The sequence below is a fragment of the Muntiacus reevesi genome, chromosome 19 (genome assembly GCF_963930625.1).
Source record: "Muntiacus reevesi chromosome 19, mMunRee1.1, whole genome shotgun sequence".
NCBI lineage: Eukaryota > Metazoa > Chordata > Mammalia > Artiodactyla > Cervidae > Muntiacus > Muntiacus reevesi.
In genome coordinates this window covers 57,741,443-57,769,140 of record NC_089267.1, presented here as the reverse complement: position 1 = coordinate 57,769,140, position 27,698 = coordinate 57,741,443, and the positions used below count along the sequence as shown (strand labels likewise).

General features: G+C 45.0%; 1 protein-coding gene across 1 annotated transcript; it reads right to left on the bottom strand.

The window, feature by feature from the left end:
- Positions 1-2,087: 2,087 nt before the first annotated feature.
- On the bottom strand, positions 2,088-26,975 carry CNR1 (cannabinoid receptor 1). The gene is made up of 2 exons (XM_065911633.1): positions 26,844-26,975; positions 2,088-3,652 (listed from the first exon to the last, which is right to left on the bottom strand). The coding sequence occupies exon 2, from the start codon at positions 3,587-3,589 to the stop codon at positions 2,171-2,173; it is 1,419 nt and encodes a 472-aa protein (XP_065767705.1). The 5' UTR covers positions 3,590-3,652; positions 26,844-26,975; the 3' UTR covers positions 2,088-2,170.
- Positions 26,976-27,698: the final 723 nt, after the last annotated feature.

Here is a 27,698-nt window from a genome sequence, read left to right as displayed (position 1 = left end):
CAGCAGGCAAGCTGTACATTCAGACAACTAAAAGCATCTCAGTTTTTACGGTCCACAGGCCACATTCAGCCTCATACTGCAAGAAACAACACTGCCCCATTAGGCTGCTTGGGTACCACATAGCGAGCAATCACCAGATGGGCTAGCCCTCCACTTTACATCAGGCTATGCAGGCTGTGCAAAAGCTACGTTTTATCCATTTAGGGAAAAGGTAGTCTGCACGCAAAATCTGTCAGAGTTGAATGGCTTCTTAAGCACTATGAATGTTTACTGTGAAAGGGCCTAATTCGGAGCACCCATGGCGCCACTGAGGACGAAACTGGAGCGTAAGAAGAAAGCAAGCCATGTTCATCCTCGTGCCTTAGCACCCCTGGCTGACCAGGAGTGGAGGAGAGCCGCTTCCTCAGCCCAAACCTATACAGGCAAAGCCAGTGCCGGGTTCGCACCAAGGGCATCTGCTGAAGCACAGAGGCGGCCACGTGACGTCCAGGCGTCCAGCGCAAGGCTGTCAGCCCCTCACTGCCTGCCCCGTGTCCCTCGCTCTCTGATGGGCCTCCTTACCACATGAGCCAGGCCTGGCAGGCTCATTCCGGTGAGCTCATTCCAGACACTGGGATCTCGCTGCCTACACACACCACTAAACCGTGTCACTACTGGGTTCTCTTCTTTCTTTTAGAACCACTTCCCTTATAATGACTTATATCTCCACGGACTTGATCAACATTAGGTGATCAGAGACAAAAACACTCATTTCCTGATGTGAACACTACACAGACGGTGACTTGAGTGTTCATGATCAATGCTTCCTTGCTAAACACTGGTCTTATGAAATATCTAAGGGTCAGTTTAGTAATACTTGATCCAGTTTCAAAGGGGTAGGGTTCTGAAGGTTGATGGCCAGTGTTTTTATCAACAAGATTTCCGGAAGAACTCAATTTTAGAAACTGAATTCATGTGTGAGAGCGCAGCAAGGGGAACAGCATACACGTGGTCACAGTTTATCACTTTAAGACGTTACTAGAACAGTTACAGGGTAGAATCACACACACACACACACATTTATATTCACACATACAGTAGAATTTCACTGATCCAGACAATACTTCTTTTCAATTAAGAAAAAATGAAGACTGTTGTTTGGCCACCCAGGCATGAAATCTACTTAAACCTGGAATATAAGGATGCAGTACTCTTCAAGTAAACAGCAATTGCACAGTGCTAACAACTTACATTAGATCGACACATGCTGTCTTAAGAGGTCCAGTAAGAGCTAAAGACTAAAGAAAGTCAGTGATGGCAGCCAGAAGTCAATAAGTCATCTCTCTTTTGTTCTGCCTGTAATCCATCACCCAGCAGAACAGTTAAGAGTCCAGGAGATAATACGAGTCCTCGTAGGAAAATGCAGGACTAAGAAAATTTTAAGTGTCGATGAGTTCTGCTCAAGACTTTGGACAGTCTTGAAAGTCTTCTTGTTGGATTAACAGAAAAATAAAACTTTATGGTTATTTCAATGTCAAATTTTAATAGACATTTTTGAAAAAATATTAAGGTCTCTAAAGTTAGACCATGGGCAATAATGCTGTAAAAAGTGGTCTCATTGGTGTATATCCACTGCTTAGGTTCCATTGGTCTCATAGAAGCCCACCTCGCAGTTTTGCTGAACTAGACAAATATAAATAACAGATAGTAAACACTGATACACATCTCACAGGACACACTTCATGTCACAGAAGAGCTCTACTTTAGTCCTAAAACTTGTAAAAATGGAGATCTCTCAGATATCAGAAGTATCTCTGGTATTTCTGGACAAGTACATTTCACATTATAATGAAAGTTGTGATTACAAAGTCATCACTCATTTAATGGCCTTTTTCTATGGGTACTTGGGCTTTCAACTGTGCAGCCGAAAGTGTCTCTCTTATTTCATTGAGTCCCTGAAGCCACAGGCTCTCTTCCCTGTAAACCTCCAGAGAACTGAGTCTGAGGACCTACACTATAGAGACGTTAGAGAACTGATAACTGATCATGGTGACAACCACCTTTCCACTGAGTGTGGTCAACTTAAAAATATATAACCAATGAGAGGACAGACACTTCTGGGTTTTGAGCTTTAAAAAAAAGAGAGAAAGAGGAAAATTTTTTTTTCTGTGCAGCCAGGGAAGTGTCTGGCTCACAGAGCCTCGGCAGACGTGTCTGTGGACACAGACATGGTCACCTTGGCGATCTTGACCGTGCTCTTGATGCAGCTCTCCGCGGCCCTGTGGACGCTGGCTGCATTGTTGGCGTGTTTGTGCAGGCACTCTGAGTCCCCCATGCTGTTATCAAGAGGCTGTGCGGTGCCTTCGCAGGAGGGGAACATGCTCCGGAAAGCGTGTCTCAGGTCCTTGCTCCGCAGAGCGTAGATGATGGGGTTCACTGTGGAATTCAGCAGGCAGAGCATGCTGCAGAACGCAAACACCGTCTTAATGAGCTTGTTCATCTTCCCAAAGACATCGTACACCATGATGGCGAGCAGAGGGCCCCAGCAGATGATCAAAACCACCAGGATGAGGACCAGGGTCTTGGCCAGCCGAATGTCCATGCGGGCTTGGTCGGGCCGAGTCACCTGCACCTTCCCATCCTCCGACGTGTGGATGATGATGCTCTTCTGGGTACCACGCTGGATCATGCGGACGGCGTGGCTGTGCGCCTTCCAGAGGATGTACATGTAGGCGTACACGATGAACAGCAGCAGCACGCTGGTGACCCCGATCCAGAACATCAGGTAGGTCTCGTCGATGAGCGGGAAAATGTCTGAGCACACGGACTGCAGCTTCTTGCAGTTCCAGCCTAGCAGGGGCAGCACAGCGATGACAATCGCGATGGTCCACATCAGGCAAAAGGCCACCACGGCCTTGGGCCGCGTGACGATCCTCTTGTAGGCCAGGGGCCTGTGGATGGATATGTACCTGTCGATGGCCGTGAGGAACAGGCTGCCGACCGAGGCCGTGAACGAGGCCGTGACCCCCCCCAGTTTGAACAGAAACACATTGGGGCTGTCTTTGCGGTGGAACACGTGGAAGTCCACGAAGCTGTAGACGAAGATGACGCTGCCCAGGAGGTCGGCCACCGCCAGGCTGCCGATGAAGTGGTAGGACGGCCGGCAGCGCAGGCTTCGCGAGTGGAGGATGACGCAGAGCACCAGCAGGTTCTCCAGGACCGTGAAGGTGCCCAGCGTGAGGGACAGCACAGCGATGGCCAGCTGCTGGCTGGGGTTCAGGATCATGAAGCACTCCATGTCCATGAAGTTCTCCCCGCACTGGATGTTCTCCTCACTCTCCTTGTAGGAGGACAGGGACTTGTTGTAAAATTCCGTGAGGTTGGCCTGGTCTGCGGGGACCAGCTGGGGGCTGTCCCCGGCAGTCATCTTTTCCTGGAAGGGACTGCCCCTGAAGGAAGTCAGAGGAAACTTCTGCGGGAAGTACCCTAATTTGGATGCCATGTCGCTCTTGATGTCTTCGTACTGAATGTCATTGGCACCCACGTACAGGAGGTCTGTGGTGATGGTTCGGAAGGTGGTATCTGCCAGGCCGTCGAGGATGGACTTCATCCCCGCCGTCTTCAGTCAGGCCACACGCACGACGACTGAGAAAGAGCCCCGCAGCCGGGGACCCTGACGGGAGGGAAAACAGAGAAGCTGAACGGTGAGAGAACCGGGAGAATTAAAACAGACCAACCACAGAACAATCCCCCCGAACGACTGCAAGCTTCCCAGCAATGTACCCTCACGTTATTTTACTCCTGTCTCTAAACACAGGTAAAATCCTTAGCCAATCACGGAACTGGGAGAATTAAAACACACCATCAACTGATGCTGGGGAAGATTGAGGGCAGGGGCAGAAGGGGGTGACAGAGGATGAGATGGCTGGATGTCATCGCTGACTCAACAGACGTTAGTCTGAGCACACTCCCTGGGAGACAGTGAACTCAGGGAAGCCTGGTGCGCTGCGGTCCATGGGGCCACAGAGGCGGACATGACTGAGCGGCCGCGCAACCACCACCAACGAAAAATCCCTGCAAACGATTGTCAACATCAGCTGTGCACCTTCATAGCATTTCATTCCTGTCTCAAACATGGGTAAAATCCTTGATCCAATTCAGTCAACAAAGCGAGTCAGGTCCTTAGTTAAAGAAAAGCTGCCCAGAGAATCCCCTGGTGACCCAGCAGTTAGGACCCCACGCTTTCACGGACAAGGGTGCCAGTTCGACCCCTGGTTGGGGAGCTGAGTTTCCACAAGCTCACTGCTCCGTGAAAAAAATTAAATAAAAACAAAGCCATGCACTTGGTTAATGCACAGAAAAACATACAGTAATAAAAATAAACACATAATTAAAATCTAAAAAGAAAAACAAGAAGAGCTGTCCAAAGTTGATGAGGTAGAGCGCACACCCAGCACACCCACTTCCCTCACTTTGGAAGCTCTCCAGACTTGGGTCCCGCGTGGGTCCCGCGTGGCCCCAGGGCCCGGCTGTCAAGCGAGGGCAGCGTATCTGGGCTGCGGCCGCATTTCAGCTGTGTCAGGGCGGGTCTGCCGCCTGGCCTCTCCTTTCTCTCTCACACACAGTGTCGTGATGCCGGTGTGGGGGGCGACCTCACGTCACACGAGCCCTGCTCTTGGAGACTGACTGCCGCGTCATAGAGGTAAGGCCAAGCATATAAGACAATTGAAGAGCAAGTGTGGGGTCGGGCACTGAGCGGGGGGCCCAAGCGCTGAGCGCAGAGGCAGGGGCAGACACGGCTGCGGACACAGGAAGCATGCGGCCGTGACAGGGGGACCACGCGCTGGCTCTGACTCCATCGGGCAAGTTTCCTCACCCAGAGGACATTTGAACTGCGCGGGAGGGGCACGCCGAGAAGGTCTACACCAGCCAAGAAAACCGTGATGAAGGGCAAGCTTGGCTGAGGCTCACTGTGCCTCCGGAGGGCGGCCGCCACCAGCGGTGGGGGGACCCCAGCGCACCCTGGAGGACGGAGACAGGCCTGACCGTCCAAGGCTTCCAGCGTGGGCGACGCTGGAAACAAGGATGGCCGAGAGGAAGGGTCAGTTTTCAGGGCTCTTCAGTTCTCAGCCGGGCAGTTTGGTTCTGTTTCAAAATAAGTGGTCAGAGAATTGGTTTTACCATTTATAAACATTTGTTTAAAGTGTGGCTTTTAAGCTCTTTAGCTTATAAAAATTATCTGAGATACTGAGGGCAGCCCACAATAGACAGCCAGTGCAGACAAACACCGTCTGATCTGCTTGTCTGAGGTGCCCAGAAGGGTCAGTCAGAGAGGCAGAAAGTCCACTGGCAGATGCCAGGGGTCAGTGGGTGGGCAGCGGCACGGGGAGCTGGTTTTAAATGGGGACAGGGTTTCAGTTTAGGAAGGTGAAGAGTCTGGGAGATGAACGACGGTGAGAGCTGCACAACGATGCGAATGTACTCCGTGCCCTGAACTGCAGTTAAGTATGGGCAAAGGAGCATGTCTTACATTATGCGACTTTCAACACAATAACAAAAATGTTCAAAAGAAAACACTGAGGGCCGTCCAAGATGGCAGTGTAGACAGCTCTTGAACGCTGCTCCTACCACAGGGCCACCGAGTCTACAGGTACAAACGGAACAGTTCCCTCTGAAAAAGACTCGAAAACCAGCTGACTGGCACTTCATAACAAACCGTAAAGGGGCCACATCAAGACCAGCGAGAGAGTTAGACAATGACGTCGTCCCCCTGAGACAAACATGATGTTCAACGCTAGTGGCCTCCACATAAAGAACTATTCGTAGCCCAGTGGGTAAAGAATCTGCCTGCAATGCGGGAGACCTGGGTTCAATTCCTGGGTCAGGGAGATCCCCTGGAGAAGGAAACGGCAACCCACTCCAGGATTCCTGCCTGGAGAACCCCATGGACAGAGGAGTCTGGCAGGCTAGAGTCCACGGGGTTGTAAGAGTCAGACACAACCGAGCGACTGAAACCAATAACCAACATTAGAAACACAAAGTGATACCTGTAATCATTTTAAAAATCACAAAAGTCAATATTTTACTTACTAATTGTCTTCTTTTTGTTCCCAAATATATAATACAATATTGAGGAGGGGGAAAGATAGTCATTAGCTTGGATCCAATTAAAATGCTGAAGGAAATCCAAAAAGTTGGGGGGCGAGAAAATATGTATATAAATAAATAAATATATAATATGTGCGTGCGTAATTCACTTTGCTACACAGTAGAAACTAACATACCATTGTAAAGCAACTACATGCCAATAAAATGTAAAAGTGTTTAAAACTAAATAATAAAATTGTTCCCTATTGAAAAAAATTCTGAATCTTCTAGTAAAATACAGAGATCCCACCTGTATCTGAACTAGTAATTCGTTTATTCATTCATCCAACAAATCATGGAGCGCCCGCTGTGTGCCAGGGACGGTATGAGGCCCTGGGAACAGAACAGCGCCCAGGAAGAGCCCCTGACTGCACGGAGTTCAGCAGAGGAGACGGGCAGCTGGCCCTGCAAGCGTGAGGAAGCATGATGCCGGGGCGGTCAAGGCCACACACGATGCTGTGGGAGCGGCAATCCAGGGGTTGAAGGCGTCTTCCCCCAAAAGAGGGTGTCTACGCCAAGGGTAAGTAGAATTAATGTGGGTGTAGACAGGACACGGAGGCACAGAAAACCATTTAATGACCACGGTAAGTGTCCTGAGATGCTTCTCACTGTTTGTTGAGTAACTGGGAACAGGCACAATGTGTGACATGTGGCCCAGCTCCCACATCCTGCCAATTCTACGTCCAGGCCACCTCACAGCTCACCAGAACCTGAGCACCACCCTCACGGCTGGTTTTCCTGCCTTGCTCTGGGCCGATCCCCTTTGGACCACTTCCCAAATAGCTGCTGTGGGGATCTTCACAGAATAGGTAGTTAATTATGCTACTCCCCTGTTTCAACCTCTCTGCCCTAAAGACCAAGTTCAAATTCATTCACAAGGTTTCCCTTTCAGGCTCATGATCTCCAGACCATCCGACACGGCTCTCCTCTCTGCCTCTGGGTAGGCCCAGCTGAGCGCCGTTCAGATCTGACTCTGACTCCCTGCGCCCAGAGTTCTGCAGCTTCTCTTCCCCCTGAGCAGGAAAGGTCTCCACCACTATCCCGATTACCCACAGGACAAAGTCTAGTAAAAGGCTTCTTTCCCAAGGTCATCGAACCCCTGCCTGTCTCTTCAACCGTCCTCTCATCACTCCTGGACTTGCCACTTGCACCAGACAGTACGGCTCCATGAACACAGCAAGTCCACCACTTTTCAACTCGGTGCATTAGTTTCCACCGCTTTTCATACTCCTCTGAGCGAACATCCTTTCCCTTCCTCCATCTGGTCAAGTCCTTTCCTGCAATTTGATGCATCACCTCCTATAGCTCCCATGATCAGAGGAAGTACCCTCTCTGGGGCTCCAAGAATATTCAAATAGAGTTCTGTCGCAGCATTTACTTAATAGGCTAACATTTCTCTGTGTTTGCACCTGCTTTGCCCCTCCAATAGACAGCAAGCTCACTGAGGGAAGGAATTTTATCTTAGTGTTTACCCACAGCATGCAGTGTAATGCCTACCATATAGAAGGGGACCCTGTATATGTTGGTTGATTGGATATGCCTATTTCAAAAGAGGAAAAGGTGAGGGACAGATTCTCCCAATCATGATGGGAATAAAGCATGTAGCTTGAATCGAGGTATCTTGCCTAAATTGCTACCCAATCCATATGTGCTAGAAAAACGCTCTATTTAGATGAGGTTGTTGATATGTTACAGCTTCCCAGTTAGCGCTAGTGGTAAAGAACCCGCCTGCCAACGCGGGAGACATAAGAGACTCAAGGTTCGATCCCTGGCTTGGGAAGATCCCCTGGAGGAGGGCACGGCAACCCTTTCCAGTATTCTCGCTTGGAGAATCCCGTGGACAGAGGAGCCTGAGGGGCTGCAGTTCGTAGGGTTACAAAGAGTTAGATCCGACTGAGGCGACTTACCGTGACTTGGATATTTTACATGAAAGCTGCCTGTGTAATGACTGTTAGTTGTTCCACTGTACCTGACTCTTTGAGACCCCATGAATTGTAGCCCACCAGGCTCCTCTGTCCATGGGATTTCTCAGGCAAGAATACTAGAGTGGGTTGCCATTTCCTTCTCCAGGGGATCTTCCTGATCCAGGGATCTAACCCGGGTCCCTCGCATTGCAGGCAGATTCTTTACCCTCTGAGCCACAAGGGAAGCCCCGTGTAATGATTACCTAGCCTAAATATACACGGGAAGCTTTGGCTAGACAGTGGTTGGCAAGAATGTCACCAGTGTTTCATCAGACGGTGAACAGGTAAGTCGGGGGGGGGGCTCCCTCCACCCCTTCCCGGTCCTGTGGCCCTTTGCATGACCCGTGTGACCTGTGCTGGCAGTACGGAGACATCACTGGACCAGTGGCCCTGAATCCCCCGCGGTTAATCCGGCATCACGCAGAACTTTCGGCGAGCTCCTTTTCTGGGCTGGCTCTGTACTCCCTCTGCACCGGCAGAGGGACTGGGAACGGCGTGCCCAGAGGCAGGAGCCCGAGGGCGTGGACCGCACAGGGCGCCCCGTGGGCACCGAGTCCGGTAAAGCCCGATCAAGGGCCCCGGGAGGCAGGCTAGCTGCGGAGGCTACAGAGGGTGCAGAAATAAAGATGCAGTCCAGCAGCCGCAGGGGCCGCCCGCCGCCCCTTGATTCCGCTGCTCAGGTCTCTCAAGCTCCCGTCTCAGCCCGGCCCCCGCTGCTCACTCCCAAGTGTCCTCAGGCTCCCTGTCAGCCACCTGCCCATCATGCCCTTTCTCACAGCCCCAGCTCCTCCAGAAAACGCCCTCCATGCGCCCACCACTGGGCCCCAACGTTTGAGTCAACTTTGCTCTTTGTGCAAATTTACATTTGCTGAACAACTCCACTCAGGTATGAAAGTGTTCATAGAACAGGAGGGACAGAGAAGAATGCTATAATCTGTGAGAGCCGTTAATGGCCCTGGCACATCCTCAGATCTAGGTTTTGCTTCTCAACTCCCCCCCGTACTTAAAACACACAGCGCGCTGGCCTAGGAGATGGCCCCTGCCCCTTGAATCGCCCTGCACACCTTCCTCCTTTCCTCCTACCCTTCCCTCTGTCTGAAATACTCATTTCCAAGGTCTCTGTTAGCTTATCTTTCTGAGACCTCCTTGACCTGCCCTTCCCTCCAGGCAAAAGTAGTTCTCCCAATTTCCCCTTCTATTATAGACCGTACTACACCATTTTCTCATGAGTTTACATATTTATTTCCATAACTAGAATGTGCTTTCCAAACACAGGACTGGTGTCTTTTTATTTTTTTATGTGACTCACCAGCTTGACAACATGATGGCAGGTGAAGGAGGGGGATGGGGGAAGCTGGGCTCCCTTAGAAATCCTCCCACAAAACTAATATGGTGGCAGTTGAATTTTACTGATGCATGAAAGCCGTGATTTAAAAATATATATTTGCCTTTTCTTAAAATTAGAACAGAGAAAGGTAATAAATTCAACGGACACTTGGCCTGAATACCAAAGCTTGAGCCCAGCATTTTTAAGCAGCTACTTGGGGCCAGTCCAAGACCTCCATCCGATAAGTCATCTTCTCTCAAGTAACTAATTCTCCCTTCACACTGCCTAATTAAAAACTAATTTCTTTGAAATTCGGATTATTTTTATGTACACATTCCACTCATATAATTCAAAATGTACAAAGGGATGGATATACAGCAAAGAATCAGTCTAACCTCTCACTTTCCAATGTTCCAATCAACCAGTTTTCTTCGTTAGAGACAAGACATTTCTTGGTACTCCTTCCAGAGGTATTCCAAGCATAGTCAAGCAAATACATATACATTTATTCCCTCCTTATTTTCCTTTTAACCAACACTACATACAGTGTTTTGCATGCTGATTTTAAAAGTGTACGTGAAGACAATTCCACAGCAGTACACAAAACCTCCCTCCTCATTTAGCAGCTGCCTTGAGCACCCGAGGAGAGTGAAAAGTTGGCTTAAAGCTCAACATTCAGCAAACTAAGATCATGGCATCCGGTCCCATCACTTCATGGCAAATAGATGGGGAAACAGTGGAAACAGTGGCTGACTTTATTTTTCTGGGCTCCAAAATCACTGCAGATGGTGATTGTAGCCATGAAATTAAAAGACGCTTACTCCTTGGAAGGAAAGTTATGATCAACCTAGACAGAATATTAAAAAGCAGAGACATTACTTTGCCAACAAAGGTCTGTCTAGTCAAGGCTGTGGTTTTTCCAGTGGTCATGTATGGATGTGAGAGTTGAACGGTGAAGAAAGCTGAGCGCCAAAGACTTGATGCTTTTGAACTGTGGTGTTGGAGAAGACTCTTGAGAGTCCCTTGGACTGCAAGGAGATCCAACCAGTCCATCCTAAAGAAGATCAGTCCTGGGTGTTCATTGGAAGGACTGATGCTGAAGCTGAAACTCCAGTACTTTGGCCACCTCATGCGCAGAGCTGACTCACTGGAAAAGACCCTGATGCTGGGAGGGATTGGGGGCAGGAGGAGAAGGGGACGACAGAGGATGAGATGGCTGGATGGCATCACCGACTTGATGGACATGGGTTTGGGTAAGCCCCGGGAGTTGGTGATGGACAGGAACACCTGGCATGCTGCAGTCTATGGGGTTGCAAAGAGTCAGGCATGACTGAGCAACTGAACTGAAATGAACTGATCAAGAGTAAAAAGAAAAAGGTAAAATGTGAAATTAATTCTAATGCTATATTTTATTTAACCTGATGCTCCAAAGTATTTCCCTTTCAACATGTGGAACTCACATTAAATAAGAAGCTTTGGACTTCTCTGGTGGTTCAGACAGTAAAGAATCTGCCTGCAATGCAGGAGATGCGGGTTCCATCTCTGGGTCTGGAAGATCCTCTGGAGAAGGAAATGGCAGCCCACTCCAGTATTCTTGTCTTAGGAATTCCATGGACAGAGGAGCCTGGTGGGCTACAGTCCATGGGGTCACAAAGAGCTGGACACGACTGAGCGACTGACACACGCGGAACTAAGCATACTTCAAGTCTCAATAGCTGCATGTGGCTAGTGGCTATCATATTGGACTTCACAGGTCTGGAGTTGCTTTTTATCGTTATGTTATATCATCTCCCTAACCTACCATCTGCCTGCTTTCCCCCACTGATTCCAACTAACCAAAGCACTAGTAATGAAGAGAACATTGAATTAGGAGTTAGTAAACCAAGATTAGTATCAGAGCTATATTTGGTTAAGTAATTAATCCTTCTAAGGCTCATTATCTCATCTGTAAAATGGGAAGAAAGAAGTGGAAGAGGAACTCTAACAATATGAGTTAGAACCACAGAATTCTTCTAAAAATTAAATGAAAGAAAATATGCATGTAAAGTATTTAACATAGTGCCTGGCACAAAATTTAAGCCTGTAATAAATATTAATTATTGTTATCATTACTTAGTATAATGACTCTTTGCCATATATTATTAATTATACTTCCAGATAATTCATTGGCTTAATTAGCTCATAGGCTGCTTATTCCATTTTTATTTTCCTCTCAACATTTAAAGCATGAAGCAAATAAAAGATACACACATGGGTGAGAGAGGCAGAAGCGTTACTGAATGTCTAGGATACTCCAGGCATTTGAGAGACTTTGCATATATTCTATCACTAAACTGTCATAACAACTCTATCAGTTGCTTATTTATAATCCTATTTTGCATATAAGGAAATGGAGGCCCTTATGTTTTAAATAAACTGCCCAGGTGTGAAGAATTTGTAGCTGAACCTATGTTTCTCAGACTCCAGAGTTTCTGCCTTTGGACTTTATACTCTTTTTTAAGGAAGAACAATAACTAGGATAAAGCCATTTTGCATTTTATAGTATATTCAAGTCTTCCAGCCCCTTACAAGCACCAATTAAGGCATTTTGCCAGCAGTAATTAGGACTACCTCCTACTAAATCAGTCTTTCCTATCCCAGCCCATCTAGGTAAACCTGCCTACTGGCATGTCCTCAAGGATGAAAACGTTAGCATTTGGAAGAGCTATAATTCTTTCTCAGTAAAGACAAAGAATCATGGACCTTATTTCAATAATGCAAAACATGCACGCCTGTGATTTACTCTATATTAAGATCATCATATATGTGATCACAATTTCCCATTTTAATGTGACCAAGCACTTTCATGAAAACAAACTAGCTTGTTAAGATCAGAGGCAGGGCATGGCATGGTTATGAAATATAGAGTAATTTCCATCCAATGTAAGCCAACTTTATAATTAAAGAATGCAATTTAAAATATACATGGATTTTGTGCAGTTCAAGAATCTTAGTAATGTCAAAATACCACTGTGCTCAGGCTATTTTAACAGTTAATGGCATCGTGGCAGGAAGACTGTTCTCTGCATTTTTGGTAATTCTTTTCCTTTATTTCTACATTTGGATTATTACAGTAATTTCCACCTGATTATTTTTTTGCAATGAGAGTGTTCTTTGAGAGTTCATTAGTAATATAGCTTAGGCTTTGTGGGGGATGCAGCTGCCATTAATTTTGCTTTTGTTTGCTACTGGGAAAATCATAATTGCAAATTTTCAGCAAGATGCGTAGATGCACCTATTAAATAAGCAGTTGGTTTTTATTACTATTATACTAAAAGAATGACTGAATGACATTTAAGGTGATTTTCTTAGAATTTTGCTTTTTTAAAAAATAAGCAACATACTCTAATTTAGGCTGTCATGCCTTTATGCATGCATGTGCAGTTGCTCAGTCCTGTCCAACTCTTTGTGACCCTACGGACTGTAGCCCACCAGCTCCCCTGTCCATGGGATTCTCCAGGCAAGAATACTGGAGTGGGCTGCCATTTCCTCCTCTAGGGGATCTTCTGGATCCAGGGATAGAACTTGTGTCTCCAGCATCTCCTGCATTGGCAGGTGGATTCTTTACCACTGAGCCATCTGGAAAGTCCTTTATAATAACAATAATAAAAACACTTTAATACATTGAATCTTATTATTTTTAAAAAGTTTCAATTTTTTAGAATAATATCACCTGTTCTTTTTTCCATCTCTATGCACACCCACTTCTCCATCCACCATCTCCAAACTTATATATCAACCAGCAGCCTATAGTATCATCAAGAAATTTTCATGGGTTTAGCAGCATGGAATTTTTTTTAAAGTCTATTCAGAGTCCATATTTTTGTTTCTATAACCATGAAGCGTATAAAATATCCATGTTCTGCTTAGGATGAGCATGAAGTAAGTCTTTAAAACAAGACTTCAAATAGTCTTTTCTGTATCAATATAATTTAATAACAGAGTATTTTAATCTTCATTGCCACACTGAGGACCTTCTTTGTTTTAGAATGATACATAAGTAATTTAGATATTTGTCACTGTTGATTCTGGAGTCAAAATCCTTGTAGCATCTTGGGGGGGGGGGGTGGTGGGAAGGTACTATACAGTATTAGATTCCTGCATGATGTCATATCCAGGAAGGCAGAAAATCCTCTAAAAGTATCAAAACACTGCTGCTCCCATTGTAGTTACAGACTGTATCCGCCCACTAGGCTCCTTTTCTAGATTCTAAGTTTGTAAATGCTTTAAGGAAACAATGCCAAGTTCATCGTGTCTAGACTGATAGGCATTCAGGATATCAAACATAGGAGCTCTAGGCCAATTCTTCATCTGCTTGGCTAACCTCATAAAAAAGCATTGTGAATGGTTCAAGAGAAGGAAGGTGCCAGTGGATATATTTGTTATGTTCCATTCATTTCTGGGAAAAAGTCTGGTTTATCTTAATTTGAAAATAACTTGCTCATGTATTTCTCTAAAGTTAGTAGGGAAAATTTTAACTGCATTGTGTCTAAGGCATGTCCTTCACATACACGGCAGATCTCACGTGCCAACATCACAGCTAGATGAAGGATGTTTCTGTTACAGCTGAATGGGCAATTGAGTCTTTTCTCACTCTTGCCCAACCAGTGGGGCTTTGGAATTGTTAAAGTAGTTTGGTTACTTATTGCATCATCTTCCACAGCAAAGTCAAACACTGACTTAGTTATCCTGATGATTCAGGCAAAAATACCCAATTCTTCTTCCTTGTGTTAATGTTCTCTTTCTCATATATTAATATAAAAGAAAATTCCATTATGCTGGTAATGCTCGGTTGGTTCTGAAAGCTTTAGATTTTCTTGTATTTTGTAATACACAGCAGAAGTTATTAAATGCACCCTTTTCTCTGGTCCATTCTTACTAACAATATGAGTTAGATTTTTCATAAAAAATATCTATTAATATGAACTAAATAGCATTAGGATATTTATAAGGCTACATTTCAGTTCAAATTTAACCTTATATATGCCTACTTATTTAACTTTATTAAATGTTTCTTTATTTATATGTCTTATTAAAACATAAAGAATTTTAGGGCTCAAGAAATGATGCCTTTAAACAACATCAAAATAAGCACTATGAGGTGACAATGCTAGAAGGAAAGCCTATCACAAAAGCAAATTAATGATACAAATGAACTGATTCCTTAGACTTGCTGACTTCTATAACCAATTCCATTGATCATTTGCTTTTACTCTGGTATTGTGATGCCTCCTCCTACCAAGCGCCTTTGCATTTGTGGAGGGAGAGGTGCCTGGTTGGGGGTGGGGGAGACCCCTTTTCTATAAAAGCTGTGAAGAGCATAATGAAGCGGCCATCCCTTAAAATAGAATTTGCAGCTCTTTGATTTAATAGAAGCCGTGGTCCATATACAAAGTACTCCATAAGACTGTCTTTATCTGGCATATGAGATTTGATCAACATAGGCCAAAAGCAATATGCAGAACCCAGCGGGCAGGTTATCTTTACAGGTCATTGTCAAGGGCAGCAATAACTTAAAATGTGCAACATGTTATCCAATGGAGCAACACACCTTTTGGTTTATTCACTCATCTTTCAATAACAAAAAAAGTATCTTCTCTTTGATAATCCATTAACAGACAAAAAAGTCCAACTAAAAATCAAGTCTTGCTTCCCCAGGCTCAAATCTCAAAGTGACTGGGTGACTCGGGTGATTAAATGCATGACAGTGAAAATTCCAATTCCCAAATATTTTTCAAGCAGAAACATTATGTGCCAGGCATCATGCTAAGGCTATGCACTGTTTCTGTTTAATATCCACATGAACTAGGTATTATTACAATTCCCATTCTACATATGAGAAAACAGTGGCTTAGAGAAGTGAAATGCTGCTGCCCAGGGTTTCCTACCAGAAAGGGGGGAATTTGAAGTTCAACCCAGGACTGCCTAAGTCAACACGCTCTCAACTTTGAGGTCCAGAAACCATTTTAAAAGACATTCTTCTTTCCATTTCTAAGGCAAAGGAAAGAACTAACTTTGAGAAATGAGGTGATAAATACTGTACTTAATAATTTTACAAAATGAACAACTAAAATCAGAAAGAAAGATCAGCTGACAGTAAAAAAAGGTTGCCCAGAGCACTTGCAAATCATCCTTATCCCACAGGTTTTAGGGACAAAGCATAACAATTAACTATAAGCTATAAATCTCAGCCCTGGATTAGCACTTCATTTGCAGTGGCTATTAGCAAGTAATAAATAAAATCTAACTTGTCTTTTCCATTATTTAAGGAAAAACTTATACAGACCCTTTTTGCCTTCAGTCGTCAATTACAGGACCGTGGCAGTGATGACAGTTTCCACAACACCTGCAAGGAATGGGGAGGGCACTTGCTTCATGCCTGAACGAGACGTGATGGTTGTCAGCTGACAAAAGCTTGAAACAGCCATTGCCCAAACAGAGACATTCGGACTCAGTGGAAATCATTCCACTTTCCACGGGGAGCAGAGTGGTTTTCTTAGGCCCAGAGACAGACTGCCTTTCTCTGGTGAGTTCTTAAGATCTCGCCTGGAATCCAGGCAGAAGAAATCCTCAGAAGGACTCCAGAAACGGAGAGCCTGTGACTGACTCCTGGCACTCATAAGTCACAGGCAAAAAAACAGTCACAGGCAGAGCTGGGTTAAATGCAAGGTGCTGATGGATATAAAGTCACAGGCCCTTTACACGCTCTGTGTAAGGTCTGTGTTGGGCATGTGCTCTGTGCTAGACACTGTGTGCATGCTCAGTCACTTCAGCTGTGTCTAACTTTTTGCAACCCTGTGAATCGAAGCCCGCCAGCCTTCCCTGTCCATGGGATTCTCCAGGCAAGAACACTGGAGTGGGCTGCCATGCCCTCCTTCAGGGGATCTTCCCGACCCAGGGATCGAACCCGTATCTCTTAAAGTCTCCTGCCTTGGCCGGCGGGTTCTTTCCACTAGTGCCGCCTGGAAATCCCGCTGAACACTGCAGGTGTTATATATCCATGCATCACACCTAGATAATGGATGTGGGTCAAGCAAACAAGGGAAACAACTCTCCCTCCAACAAACCTTTCAGATAAAGTCCATTCGTCTGCCCTTCCCCTCCCACAGAAGACAGTAGTGAGTAGGATATGAATACGTGTAACAGGCAGATGGTACTTCGTCATCAAACGGTACTGCCTGGGGTAAATGCCCTTCCTACACGCGCTCTGAAGTTTTCTCCCTGAAGAGACGAGAGGCAGTGCTGAGTCATTCTAGAGCAGGCTTTCTTGTGTCGAAACCCTTCAGATCACGAACACCTTGAGAGCAAAGTAGGGACTTGGAGTATATGGTCTTGAATATCCTCTGCCTGGCCTCGTGCCCGCCATTTAGTAAACAAGCATTTAGAATGCTTGCTTACTAAATCAATGTTGGCAATAGAGCAGGGCTATCCTAGCAGAATGACTTTTAACTGTGGCTAGTTTTCTTTGGCGTAAAGTCCGTTGATCATCAGGGAAGTAAACCTGAGCCTTGGTTATACAAACATCCATCTGAAAAGAACTGCCCAGATGTAAAAGTTACATGGAAGACATCAACAACTGTTTATCCCAGGATCTTTGATCTCAGTTTCAAACAGAAATTATATTGATGGCAAGCAGAAGTTCTGGACAAAGATCAGGTATTTACTTTTTATTCTGATCCTTGTTCAGTCTCGTGTATTATGAACCTCAATGCTTGGCCACATAAAAACGATATATAAGGAGATTTTTGTGAGATGCACAACTGTGAATGAATTCTAATTATACACTGTTGATAGACCTTTAAAGACAAAACATAAAACTATGATTATAATGGACGTTTTCCTTTCCTCAAATGCATACTATTATGCACTGATTTTTCCCAAGTGGTTTCTCCATGTGCAAGTGTGTTTTCAAAACAACTTGTCAAGAGAAGTTATGTGAAAAATTCAACCACTAGATGGAGTGGCTTTTATAAGCCCTCAGGAATCAATTTGTTACTCTGTTCAGTGGATATAGTTCTTGCTTTGATTGAGCAACTTCTCCTGCTACAACATTTTATGCGTTTTACAATTGAATTAATTTAAACATAAATAAGAAAACATGTTAGAGAGGGTTAAAATGGGTTATTACTATTGCCTACAAAAACAAAATTTTTGATTATTTTTCTGAAGCAAAAGGGCATTGAGAAAATTTAATATATTGATAAATATTAATCGTGAGTATTTGGAATTCTGCCTCAAGAAAGTAATTAAGAATGAGTAAAGGAAAGTAGTTATACTGAAAACAAATGACATGTTTATGCCAAGAGATGCTAAAAGTAAGAAGGGAGTATCTTGGGAGCCCAAAATCAATTCTAATAACAAACTCAACTCATTTCTATTTTATGAAACATTTGGCTTTCCAATTTTCAATTATGAAATCACCAACACAGGTCATAACTCTGTGATGAAAAAGAATGGAAAATTATTTTCTATTCTTACAGAAGCTAAAATGGAATATTTCACGAGAAGTTAGTATCTGTTCAAATACTCATACAAATCAAGGATACAGTAGCTTTCTAAACAACTCAATTTCTTTCCTATCATTTTCTTGCTGGAATAATTTTAAACATTTTTATTGTTAAGTTCAGGGTTCCATTCAAATGTGATTTTAAAAACTAGGTACTTACATATCACCTACTTTAGTTGAAAATTACCTACTTTAATAAAAAAAGTTTCAGTGTGTATGAACAATACATGATATAAGCAGAAAAAAATATGCTTTCAAGATGCAAATTATAATGTACAAATAGAACTAGAAGAACTTGGTTTCAATAATGATGTAAAAATATGTTTTGGAAATGTAACAAATTGTATGCAAGGTCAGAATTTTCATGCCATTGAAACCATGAAGTAGTTCTATTATACTTATTTCAGAGTTTGATTTTGAATTAAGGTTTGTGTGATACAGCTATATGATTTTGAACAGAGTTGAGGAACTAAAAGCATTGAGAAAAACGACATGAAGATAAAGAGCTAGGAAATAAGATGGTTGGACATCTCAGCATACATCTGAAGAATAGTCGATAAATCACGCGTGGTTTGGAAGTGCACACCTAATTAGTCATTTTATAGGTTGCACATGTGAGCTCACTCAGTCATGTCCGACTCTTTGCTCCCCTATGGACTGTAGCCCTCTAGGCTCCTCTGCCCATGGGACTTTTCTAAGCGAGAATAGTGGAGTGGGCTACCATTTCCTCATCCAACTTATCTTCCCGACCCAGGATGTCCTTCATCTCTTACATGGGCAGGCAGATTCTTTACCACTGAGCAACCTGGGAAACAATTTTACAGGTCAATGGCTCTGAAGGGATGCTCTTCAGCCAGCAGCATCAGCGTCACCTGGGAACTAGGGAGAAGCGTAGTCTCAGGGCCAACGTCAGACCTACAGAATCAAGAACTCTGTGTTTCTGAGTTGGGGCACTTCTGTGTCTTCTCAAGGCCTCCAGGAGAGTCGAAGACACTCTGAGGTTTTAGAACCATTGTTAAAGAAGATGGAGACCTGTGAAAAAGACCAGATGAAGGAGGAAAATAAAACTAACCTTTAAGAAGTATTGAGGTTAGACAGGAAGAAAGAATATTCTACGAGTATAGGTTTTAAGATCATTGAAATGGATTGCAAAGGAAGCATAAAATAATATAAAATAATCTCCCACAGAAGATCTTTAAAATCTAGCTTTTTCTATTTGATTGAAATAGAACAATGTAGTCTAGCCTGAAAATGAGGGTAAGGTAAGAACCTCTCAAGGATTTTCAGTCTCCAAGCTTCTCTGCACTTTTTCAAGAAACTTATTTGCTAGATCTTTTGTCCAGCAAAGAAAAGTGGCTTCAAGACATAACATGTACTTACCCAGCTGCAGACATAAATTAAAAACTGCATACCATTTTCTCTTAATTCTATTTACAAAGCCTACACAAAGTTTGATAGGACCGCTAACCATGTCTTTTAACACCATTGTGAAGGAACTCACGATTACTGAGCATAAAAGAACAGGAAAAAATAAAAGTAACACTCTAGCTTATTTTCTTTTTAAGCTGGAAATATTTCTGTTTTCTCTTCTTTTCCCCCAAACCATAAAATAATGTATCACAGGAGATGAACCCAGAAAATGACAAACTAAAATGGAAATTTTGCAGTAGGCCCAACCAATGCAAATCTATTGCAAATTATCTTACAGAACTACCCCGGTAATTATGCAATTTGCACTGCTTATAGCTGGCAGAGATCTTTCAAAAATACCTACAAGTTATAAATACATGGAAATATATCCCCAAGCACTTAAATATATGACTCTGGGCAGACTGTTTCCTCTATAATTATTTCATCAATAAAAAGGGATCATAGATTACTCATAATTAGTTTCCTTAGCCGAGGACTAAAATCATTCAAAGATTTCCCCCTTTTCTGATGTGTATGAACTTAGATCTAATTTTCAAAAGTAGTCGTATATCTTCTAAAGTCATATTCCCACATAGGCAAAAATACAGAATTCTTTGGGCAATCATTTCCTTACTTTGGTTATGAGTTAAATTGTTTAGCTTTTTCAAGTCTTGTTTCATTTTTCTTCATGTGCATATCACTTGTTCCCCACAACTTGCACAAAGCTAGAGAAAACATTTGGAAATTCTGGTAGCCATGCATTGAAATGAGTTGAAAATATGGTCCATTTAAGAAGTAATGCTGGAATAAACCAAAATACACAGATCACAGTGGTATTAAAATAAACTTCCCTTACAAAGGAATAAATCAAGTTGATTTAAATATAACTGAGTTAGAAGCAAACAAGAGTGACAAAGGCATGCCACCTATGATACCGGTTCACTTGCTGTATTGAAAACACCTCTTTAGGCCGCCTGACCAACAGAGTGAGTTAGCGTCAGTCGCTCAGTCGTGTCCGACTCTCTGCGACCCCACCGACTCTAGCCCACCAGGCTCCTCTGTCCAAGGAATTCTCCAGGCAAGAGCTGGAGTGGGTTGCTATGCCCTCCTCCAGGGGATCTTTCTGGCCCAGGGATCGAACCCGGGGGTCTCCTGCACTGCAGGTGATTCTTTACTATCTGAGTCACTAGGAAAGACCAACAGAAATCAAGGTTATAAAATTTCCTATTCAAATGTCTAATGTGAAAGTGGGAATTTGCTTTCATTTTTTTAAAGCATACTGGAATTTATCACCAATTTAAAGGTCAGACTCCTTTTAACTCAATTTACAGAACTCATGTTGACTCCAATTATCTCCTGTAAATACCTGGCCTAAAGAATGGATAAACAAATGATACAGGAAAGAGGGGAACCCTCAAATGTCAACAGAAACTTTGAAAAACATTCTTTCCCGATTACATTTTATTTTAATTATCTTTAAATATACTACTGACATACACAGTTTGTGAAAGCATTTGCCAGTATATTCAACTCCCACAACAGATTGCCTGGCACGTCTTTGAAAAACGCTTCTGCTTTTCTTTAAAAAGCAATAGCATAGAATTTGCGAGTGGGAATAAAAAAATAGATATTACACTGTTGAATTTTGGAAACTATGCTGTACTTTATCTCCTGAAGTGAAAAAAATTTTTAATGCTATTCAGAGTTGATAATGATGGTAAGGAATCACGTCAAAGGTATCCAATTTCTTTTCAATGAATCCAAACTCTAAACAATCAAAAATCCAAATCAGAGTGGAAAAATAAGACATTAGATAATAAAATATCATACTCCTAGGGGAAAATGATTTTCCATCTGTGTTAGAAGAAAAAGAAACTTAAATCCTTTCATTCAAAAATGCAAAGTTTACTTTGAGAGGCTTATTCGAAATGACAGACTATAATGCAATAATAGCACTAGGGGGTAAAAAAAAAAAAAATGAGTTGGCCAAAAAAAAAAACCAAAACCACAAAACACTAATTCCCATCTGACCAGTCTCAACTCACAAGTTCACTAACAAAAGAAAACTAGCAAAGCAGAACTTTGAAAGCGTTCCTAAAGTGCAGGTGTGAACATTTCCCCAGCTGGGGCTAAGACAGAACTCATAGTATTTCAGTACAACTGCAATGACTCTGCCAGACCCATTTGCTCAGACTAGGGGAGTAAACAGGTCTCTCCTCAAAAACATACGAATGCAACTCTGAACCTCAGAATTCCATGCTCCCTAAGTTATGAAACTAACCTGTCCCAGTGAAACTTTCAAATTAGAGGAGATTCCAAAGTTATTCACCAATCATGTATATGAAAAGTACTTCAAATACATGGAAAGCAACCGTGAAAATGAGATCAAGAATATATGTGTCTTCTCAACTGCCCTAGAAAAACTGTTACAATGAAATGTACTTTATTTTCCATGAGGCACCCTGTTCAGTAAAGAAATATGACCCGGGAAAGCTTTTTAGTAAATATTTTATGGTAAGAACTGGAGGTAATCACACTGATTACTTGAGGCAACGACTTTGACCTCTGATTACGGATATGTCATAGACATACCTATTATCCATGCAGGCCTGTTTGAGACAGAAGTTCATCTAACCTCAAATCATTTGAGGAGTACCAAGAGAAGCACTGGAAAACCACTAACACAGCCTTCCCCTTTGCTCCTCACAAATTTCCCATAGTTTTTACTTACTTGTAATAGCATTATGATGTGTTTTATCCAACAAATATAACCATATTAATATGAATCTCGTGACACAGTGATAACTCTGTGTGCGTATGTGCATGCTCGGCTGTGTGCGGCTCTTTGCGATCCTGTGGACAGAGGATCACAGGCTCTGTCCTGGGGATCTCCAGGCAAGAACACTGCAGTGGGTTGTCATGCCCTCCTCCAGGGCATCTCCCCAACCCAGGGATGGAACCTCTGTCTCTACGTCTCCTGCACTGGCAGGCAGGTTCTTTACCACTGTGCCCCCTGGGAAGCCCATAATAACCTTGTGTATCTTCTCCCAACCTTCTTTCCAAGACTAATAAACAACCAGTGAACACTGTGTTAAACACAACAGTCAGTGTTTATGAGAAAACTGTAATGGAATGTGGTTCTGCCCATCCTGGAATCTTTGCAAGATTCTTAGAACACAGGAGACTGGAACAGATTTCCACTCTCCTGGAAAATAAGAACAGTCTTGTTTTGCTTCAAGGTGGGTACTTCCTTTGGCCTTGAGTTGTCCATGTCCATCTTCACAGTTCCCTTGAATTTGGACATTTCCCCAAATTTGTAGAATTTATTTAAAATCTGAATCATATGTTCAAATATATCAAGGCAACATGTCTCAATTTTTAATTTAGTTGTAATTACACATCCAGGAAAAAAGTTTATTCATACACACATATAAAGGTGTATTTACACATCCTGTCATCTTAAATTCTGCAATCTATAACTTGACACTACATATACTCTGGATGATATTTATTGTTTCTTTTAGTCCAGAAAATATATGGGAGAAAACTAAGCTGATCTGCAATATATTATGAGGTTAACCCAATCTAACCTAAGAATATAGATTAGGTGGATAAATGGTTATCAAAACATTAAAGAGCAATTTAGTTACCAAGTGCTGAACCTTCCAATCCCTCAAAAACAGGATGCATGTGGTTATATTGTAAAGTTAACATCATCATGAGCACACGATTAGGAAAGAGCTGGAGGCTCAGAGGGAAAACAGGAGGCTAAAATTTTACCAATACAAAATATATCCACTGGTTGTGATTTCCTCATTAACTTTTCCACCAGCCTTCATCCATGGGAAAAAAAAAAAAAAAAACTCAGCAGAGTTTTCGGCCCCTCAAAATACAGATATGCAATATAGAAACCTGGCCTTGGCATAGCTTTTCAAACAGTGTTGGGTCCAGGTGATTCCAGAGTCAGAAGCAGAATTATAAATAATTTAAGCCCAAAGACTGGCTTCGCCCTAATTTGTTAGTTCAATTAGAAGACGATGAATACAAAAATAAAAGGGACGGGTTTACACCAGTGGTGACACAGCACCCCTTTTTGCAGGAATGAAAGCTCTCATCTGCCTGCCTCACGCAGCTGAGCAAGCATCATTACCCCGAGAATAACAGGGGTAAACTAGCAGACAGGCTCCGTCCTCCTCACTAAGCTCAAGATGCTACAACCAAATCTTGTTTTACTCATCACATGATGTTAGGTATTTCCAAGTTTGATTTATTCCTCTTTGTTGCAGCATTCCTGGAGAGCTAATTATGGGAAATAATCCTTTTCCTTATTAGGCCAACTGTGTTCTGGGAAGAAACATTTGGTAAGCCTGGTGAACTATAAACTGCTATGAGAAGTTCCATTTCATAAGAGTTTATTCTGATAAGCCGAGTATTCCAATTCTAATTCCACCTAATAGGCAAGACAACCTCGGAGCCTGTCTAAATTTTCTGGTGGTGATTATTAGTTCCGAGTTAAAGCCAAGAGGTATGTCACACAATTGAAAGAGTTTTTCAGGCTTTGCCTTAGTAATTTAATAAGCTGACACCGCATACTAAACACCTATCAGCCAACCGCTGGGACTGCTGCTTTCCTGAGAAAAGAGGTAACCCGACTGCAGGAGTTTTCTTTTGGAAGAGGCTGTGACAAGCACAGATATAGTGGTTCTTCTGGAGAATTTCATCCCCAGCAGTTTCGTCTTGGTAACATTTAACAATTTCACTATTTTAACATTTTGAAATGCCAAAAAGAACACAGTGATCCTGCAGCTAGGCTTATTAGAGAAGAACAATCTCACAGGCGAGACAGGGAGGCACGTGGTCCCCTGGGAAGAGGGTAACAGAAAAAGACAGAAAACAGCGGATGACAACAAAGCCGAGCACCACTCCAAGGGAAGCCGGGACTCTGTTTTCCCCAGAAGGTGCATCTTCACTCTCCAAAGTGAATAATGTTACTTACAGCTTCTTTCAAGGGACGGGGCATAACATTCTTTTTAATATGCATATATACTGATGCTAGCTATTAAAAGGGGAGACATGAATATAATGTGCCTTTTAACCATGAGTATGAAAGCATAGTAATTTTCTTTCTGAAAGGTCAGAACCAAGCATTACCCCCCTTGTGGCATTATTTTACCCCAGAGAGGCTTAGGAACACAAGGAAACCTTTCCCAGTCAAACACTTGATACCTACCTGAGCCAAGACTGCTCCTTGTCTGGAGTAGGAGACATCTTTAGAATAAAGAGTTTGTTTACAGTAAGTTCTCTTGATAACCTAAAATAGTTTTTAAAAACCATATCCAAGTGTCTTGCCTAACTGTGGTAACTGTTATTGCACCTACAGTAACTGCCTGCAGTATGCAATGTTTAAAATTCTGGAGATGCATGGATTCTATTCATGTATAGATAATCAGAAAATAATCTGTGTCACTTAAGAAACTATACCTAGCCTTTCTGAGAACATCGCTCCTAAATGAGTTAGAGAACAGAGGAGGGGCAAGGAGTACCAGGGGGGAAAAGGACAGAGGAAAAAATCAATCAGTGTATCTTTTCCTGCAAACTGTCAGCAGGGTGGGATTAGAAAAGCAACACTTTAAATCAGATGAAGTCCTATGGGAACCTTAAAGGCTGGCTGCTCTGAGCTTCTCAGGATTCTGCAAAACACACGGATGGCAGTGGTCACCCACTGATACTCACTGTCCACTGAGCTTCCCCAGAGAAATCGCATCTCCCCCATTGTTCAAAAGATATCAACTTGGTAATACAAATGAGAAGAAGTTATGGAACCCACTGAGATATATTTCAACACCTTTAAAACCAGTAGGTAGATCTGTTTGAATCTCTTATTGGATTAAATGCCCGAGGATGCTAATACATGAAGAAAGCAACGACAAAGGCAAGAACAGCACTTATCTGAAGGAAAATAAAAAAGACAAGATGACAAATAGGTGACTCAATTTTTTCTCATCTGTTCAACTGAAAACTAAAATCAGAAATAGGCATGATGCTTTTAAACTTTCAAACGACCAAACAACAGTTTCTCATGTCTGTCACAGCAAACATTCTCTTTCACGGGAGCTGATCATTTGTGATTGTGAGCTTGGCAAGAAATGTCTTTTAAACAGACCACATCAACTTTTTTTCATCTAAATTCAACGGTTTCCATCACCATTCAAATTTAGATATCAGTTAAAGGCTAATTTCTTTTTCCTCAAAGAAAAGTGGTTCCTGTAGCTACATCTTTATATGCAAAAGTTTATTACTTGATATACATTTCTTTACATGACATTTAATAATCTGACTTTGGACAGCTTCTAGGTTTGGTGCAGAGATCGATGTATTTCTTCAGGAAGACTCAGCTGCTGATAGGGTTTAGAGGCATTAAGCACCAGCTCAAGCGCCCGTTTTTCCAAACATGCACTATTACAACATTTTCCACAGACAGACATCCGTGCATACAGACAGCCCGGTGCTCACACATTCAGTAACTAGTAAACGGTAGCAACCTCAGAAGTAGCACAGACCACAGCTAGGCAGGGGCTCTACGGCTGGGTAAACACCAGCGCACAACGCGCTCACGCGGAATCAGAACTCCACGAAGGGCACTCGGGAACCACGCTGGCCAGCACCCGAGGGGGCGGGAGGCGGGAGCAGTCTACAAACGCGACTCTACCGGGTCTTACCCTTCGCATCCCCCGGTCCTCGCGGGAGAAGCTCCCTCGGCACCTCTCGCCCAGCGCAGGGGCTGCTGCTCGGCTGGAACGGAGCGTCCCCCCACCTGCCTCGACCGAGAGCTCCGCCGGGAGCCGAGGCGCCGCGCCCGGGCCAGGGGGAGGCACTGGCGCCGCGGGAGCCGAGAGGGAGGCGGGGGCGGAGAAGAAGTGGAGAAGGAAGCGGTGGCCGAGGGAGTCGCGAGAGGGAGGCGGCGCCGGCGCGGGGATGCGGGCGAGGAGGGGCGGGGTGGGGCGGGCTGTGCCTCCGTCGGTCGGTCGGGAAGTCGGTCGGTCCGCTCAGCCCGCGCGCCGGCGTCCCCTGCCTCCAGCGCCCGCCCGCGACGGCGATCGGGACTGGCGCCCCTGCGCTCGCGAGCCTCGCCCCGGCCGGGGCCCCTCGCGGGGTCCTCGCGCCCGCCCCGCCTGGCCCGGCGTGGGGCCGCCCGTCTCCCGCAGCCCGGGCCGCCTCGCCCGGCGCGCGCGGTCCCCGACTCTCCTGCGCCCGCGCTCTGGCTCCCGCTCGCTCCGGCCCCATTTATGAAGCGCGGCCCCATCACGTGTTAATGAGCCTTTGTCCTGCCCTGGCAGCGGCGGCGGCGGCACGGACCCCGCCGGGGAGCTGCGCGGGGCGGGACCGGCGCGCGGCGCCCGCGGCTGCAAACTTTGCTGGCGCGAGGGGCCCGCCGCGGGCGCCCGCCCCGGCCGGAGGGCACGTCACCTACTTCTCTTCCTCCTGCTCTGCGGCCGCCGCGGCCCCCGGGGGCCCCACTGCCATGACCTGGCTCTCCTTCCAGACACTCTCACACTCCGGCCGAGCCAAGACAGGGCTCGCGCCCGCGCCGTCCCCAACCTCGGGGCCATGAGTCACGCGCGCCCGGCCAGCGCGCGGCGCCAACACCTCGCGCGGGGGTCACGTCTGGGCCCGCGGGCTGAGCCGGAAGGAAGGGGGAGCGGAGAGGGGGACGAGGCGGCGGCGAGCCCGGCCCCGGGGGTGCGGCCTCGAGCCCCACCCAGGCACCCCCAGTTCCGGGCCGCCTCCGCGGCAGGCGGCCTCTAGCCGGGCCCGGGGTCAGGCGAAGCCCGGGGACCGCGCCGCGCAGCCCCCGAGTCCCCGTGCTACCTGGCAGAGGCCGCGCGGCCACCTGTCCGCCCTCGGGCGCCGCCTGGCTCCGCGCCGGGCGCCTCCTCCAGCCCCCGCCTTCCCCGCCCGGCGCGGACCACTCGGGCCGCCCCGCCCGCCCGGCCCCGGCTGCAAACATCTGGGCTCCGTAGGCGGCTGGCTCTGCGCCTTCCTGCCTGGAGCGCCCCCTCCCAAGCCGGGGTTGGGGGACCCCGCGCCTCGCACCTTCTCGCAGGAAGAGGACGCCCCCTTCCAACGCCGGGCGGGGGGCGCCCGGCGCTCGCGGGCAGCCGCGGCAGGCGCCTGGGGATCCGTGGTGCACCCGGCTGCCGCGGCAGGAATTAGGGGACATGCTCGTTAATTGGTTCCACTATCAGCCGCTGTCTGCCTCCCGTGTGCACGGATCAAACCTTAATTGGTCTTTACATTTATCATGGTGAATTGCGAACCAGAAACA

Coding starts and splice junctions, on each gene's coding strand:
- CNR1 (XM_065911633.1), bottom strand. CDS start 3,589: ATGAAGTCCATCCTCGACGGCCTGGCAGATACCACCTTCCGAACCATC.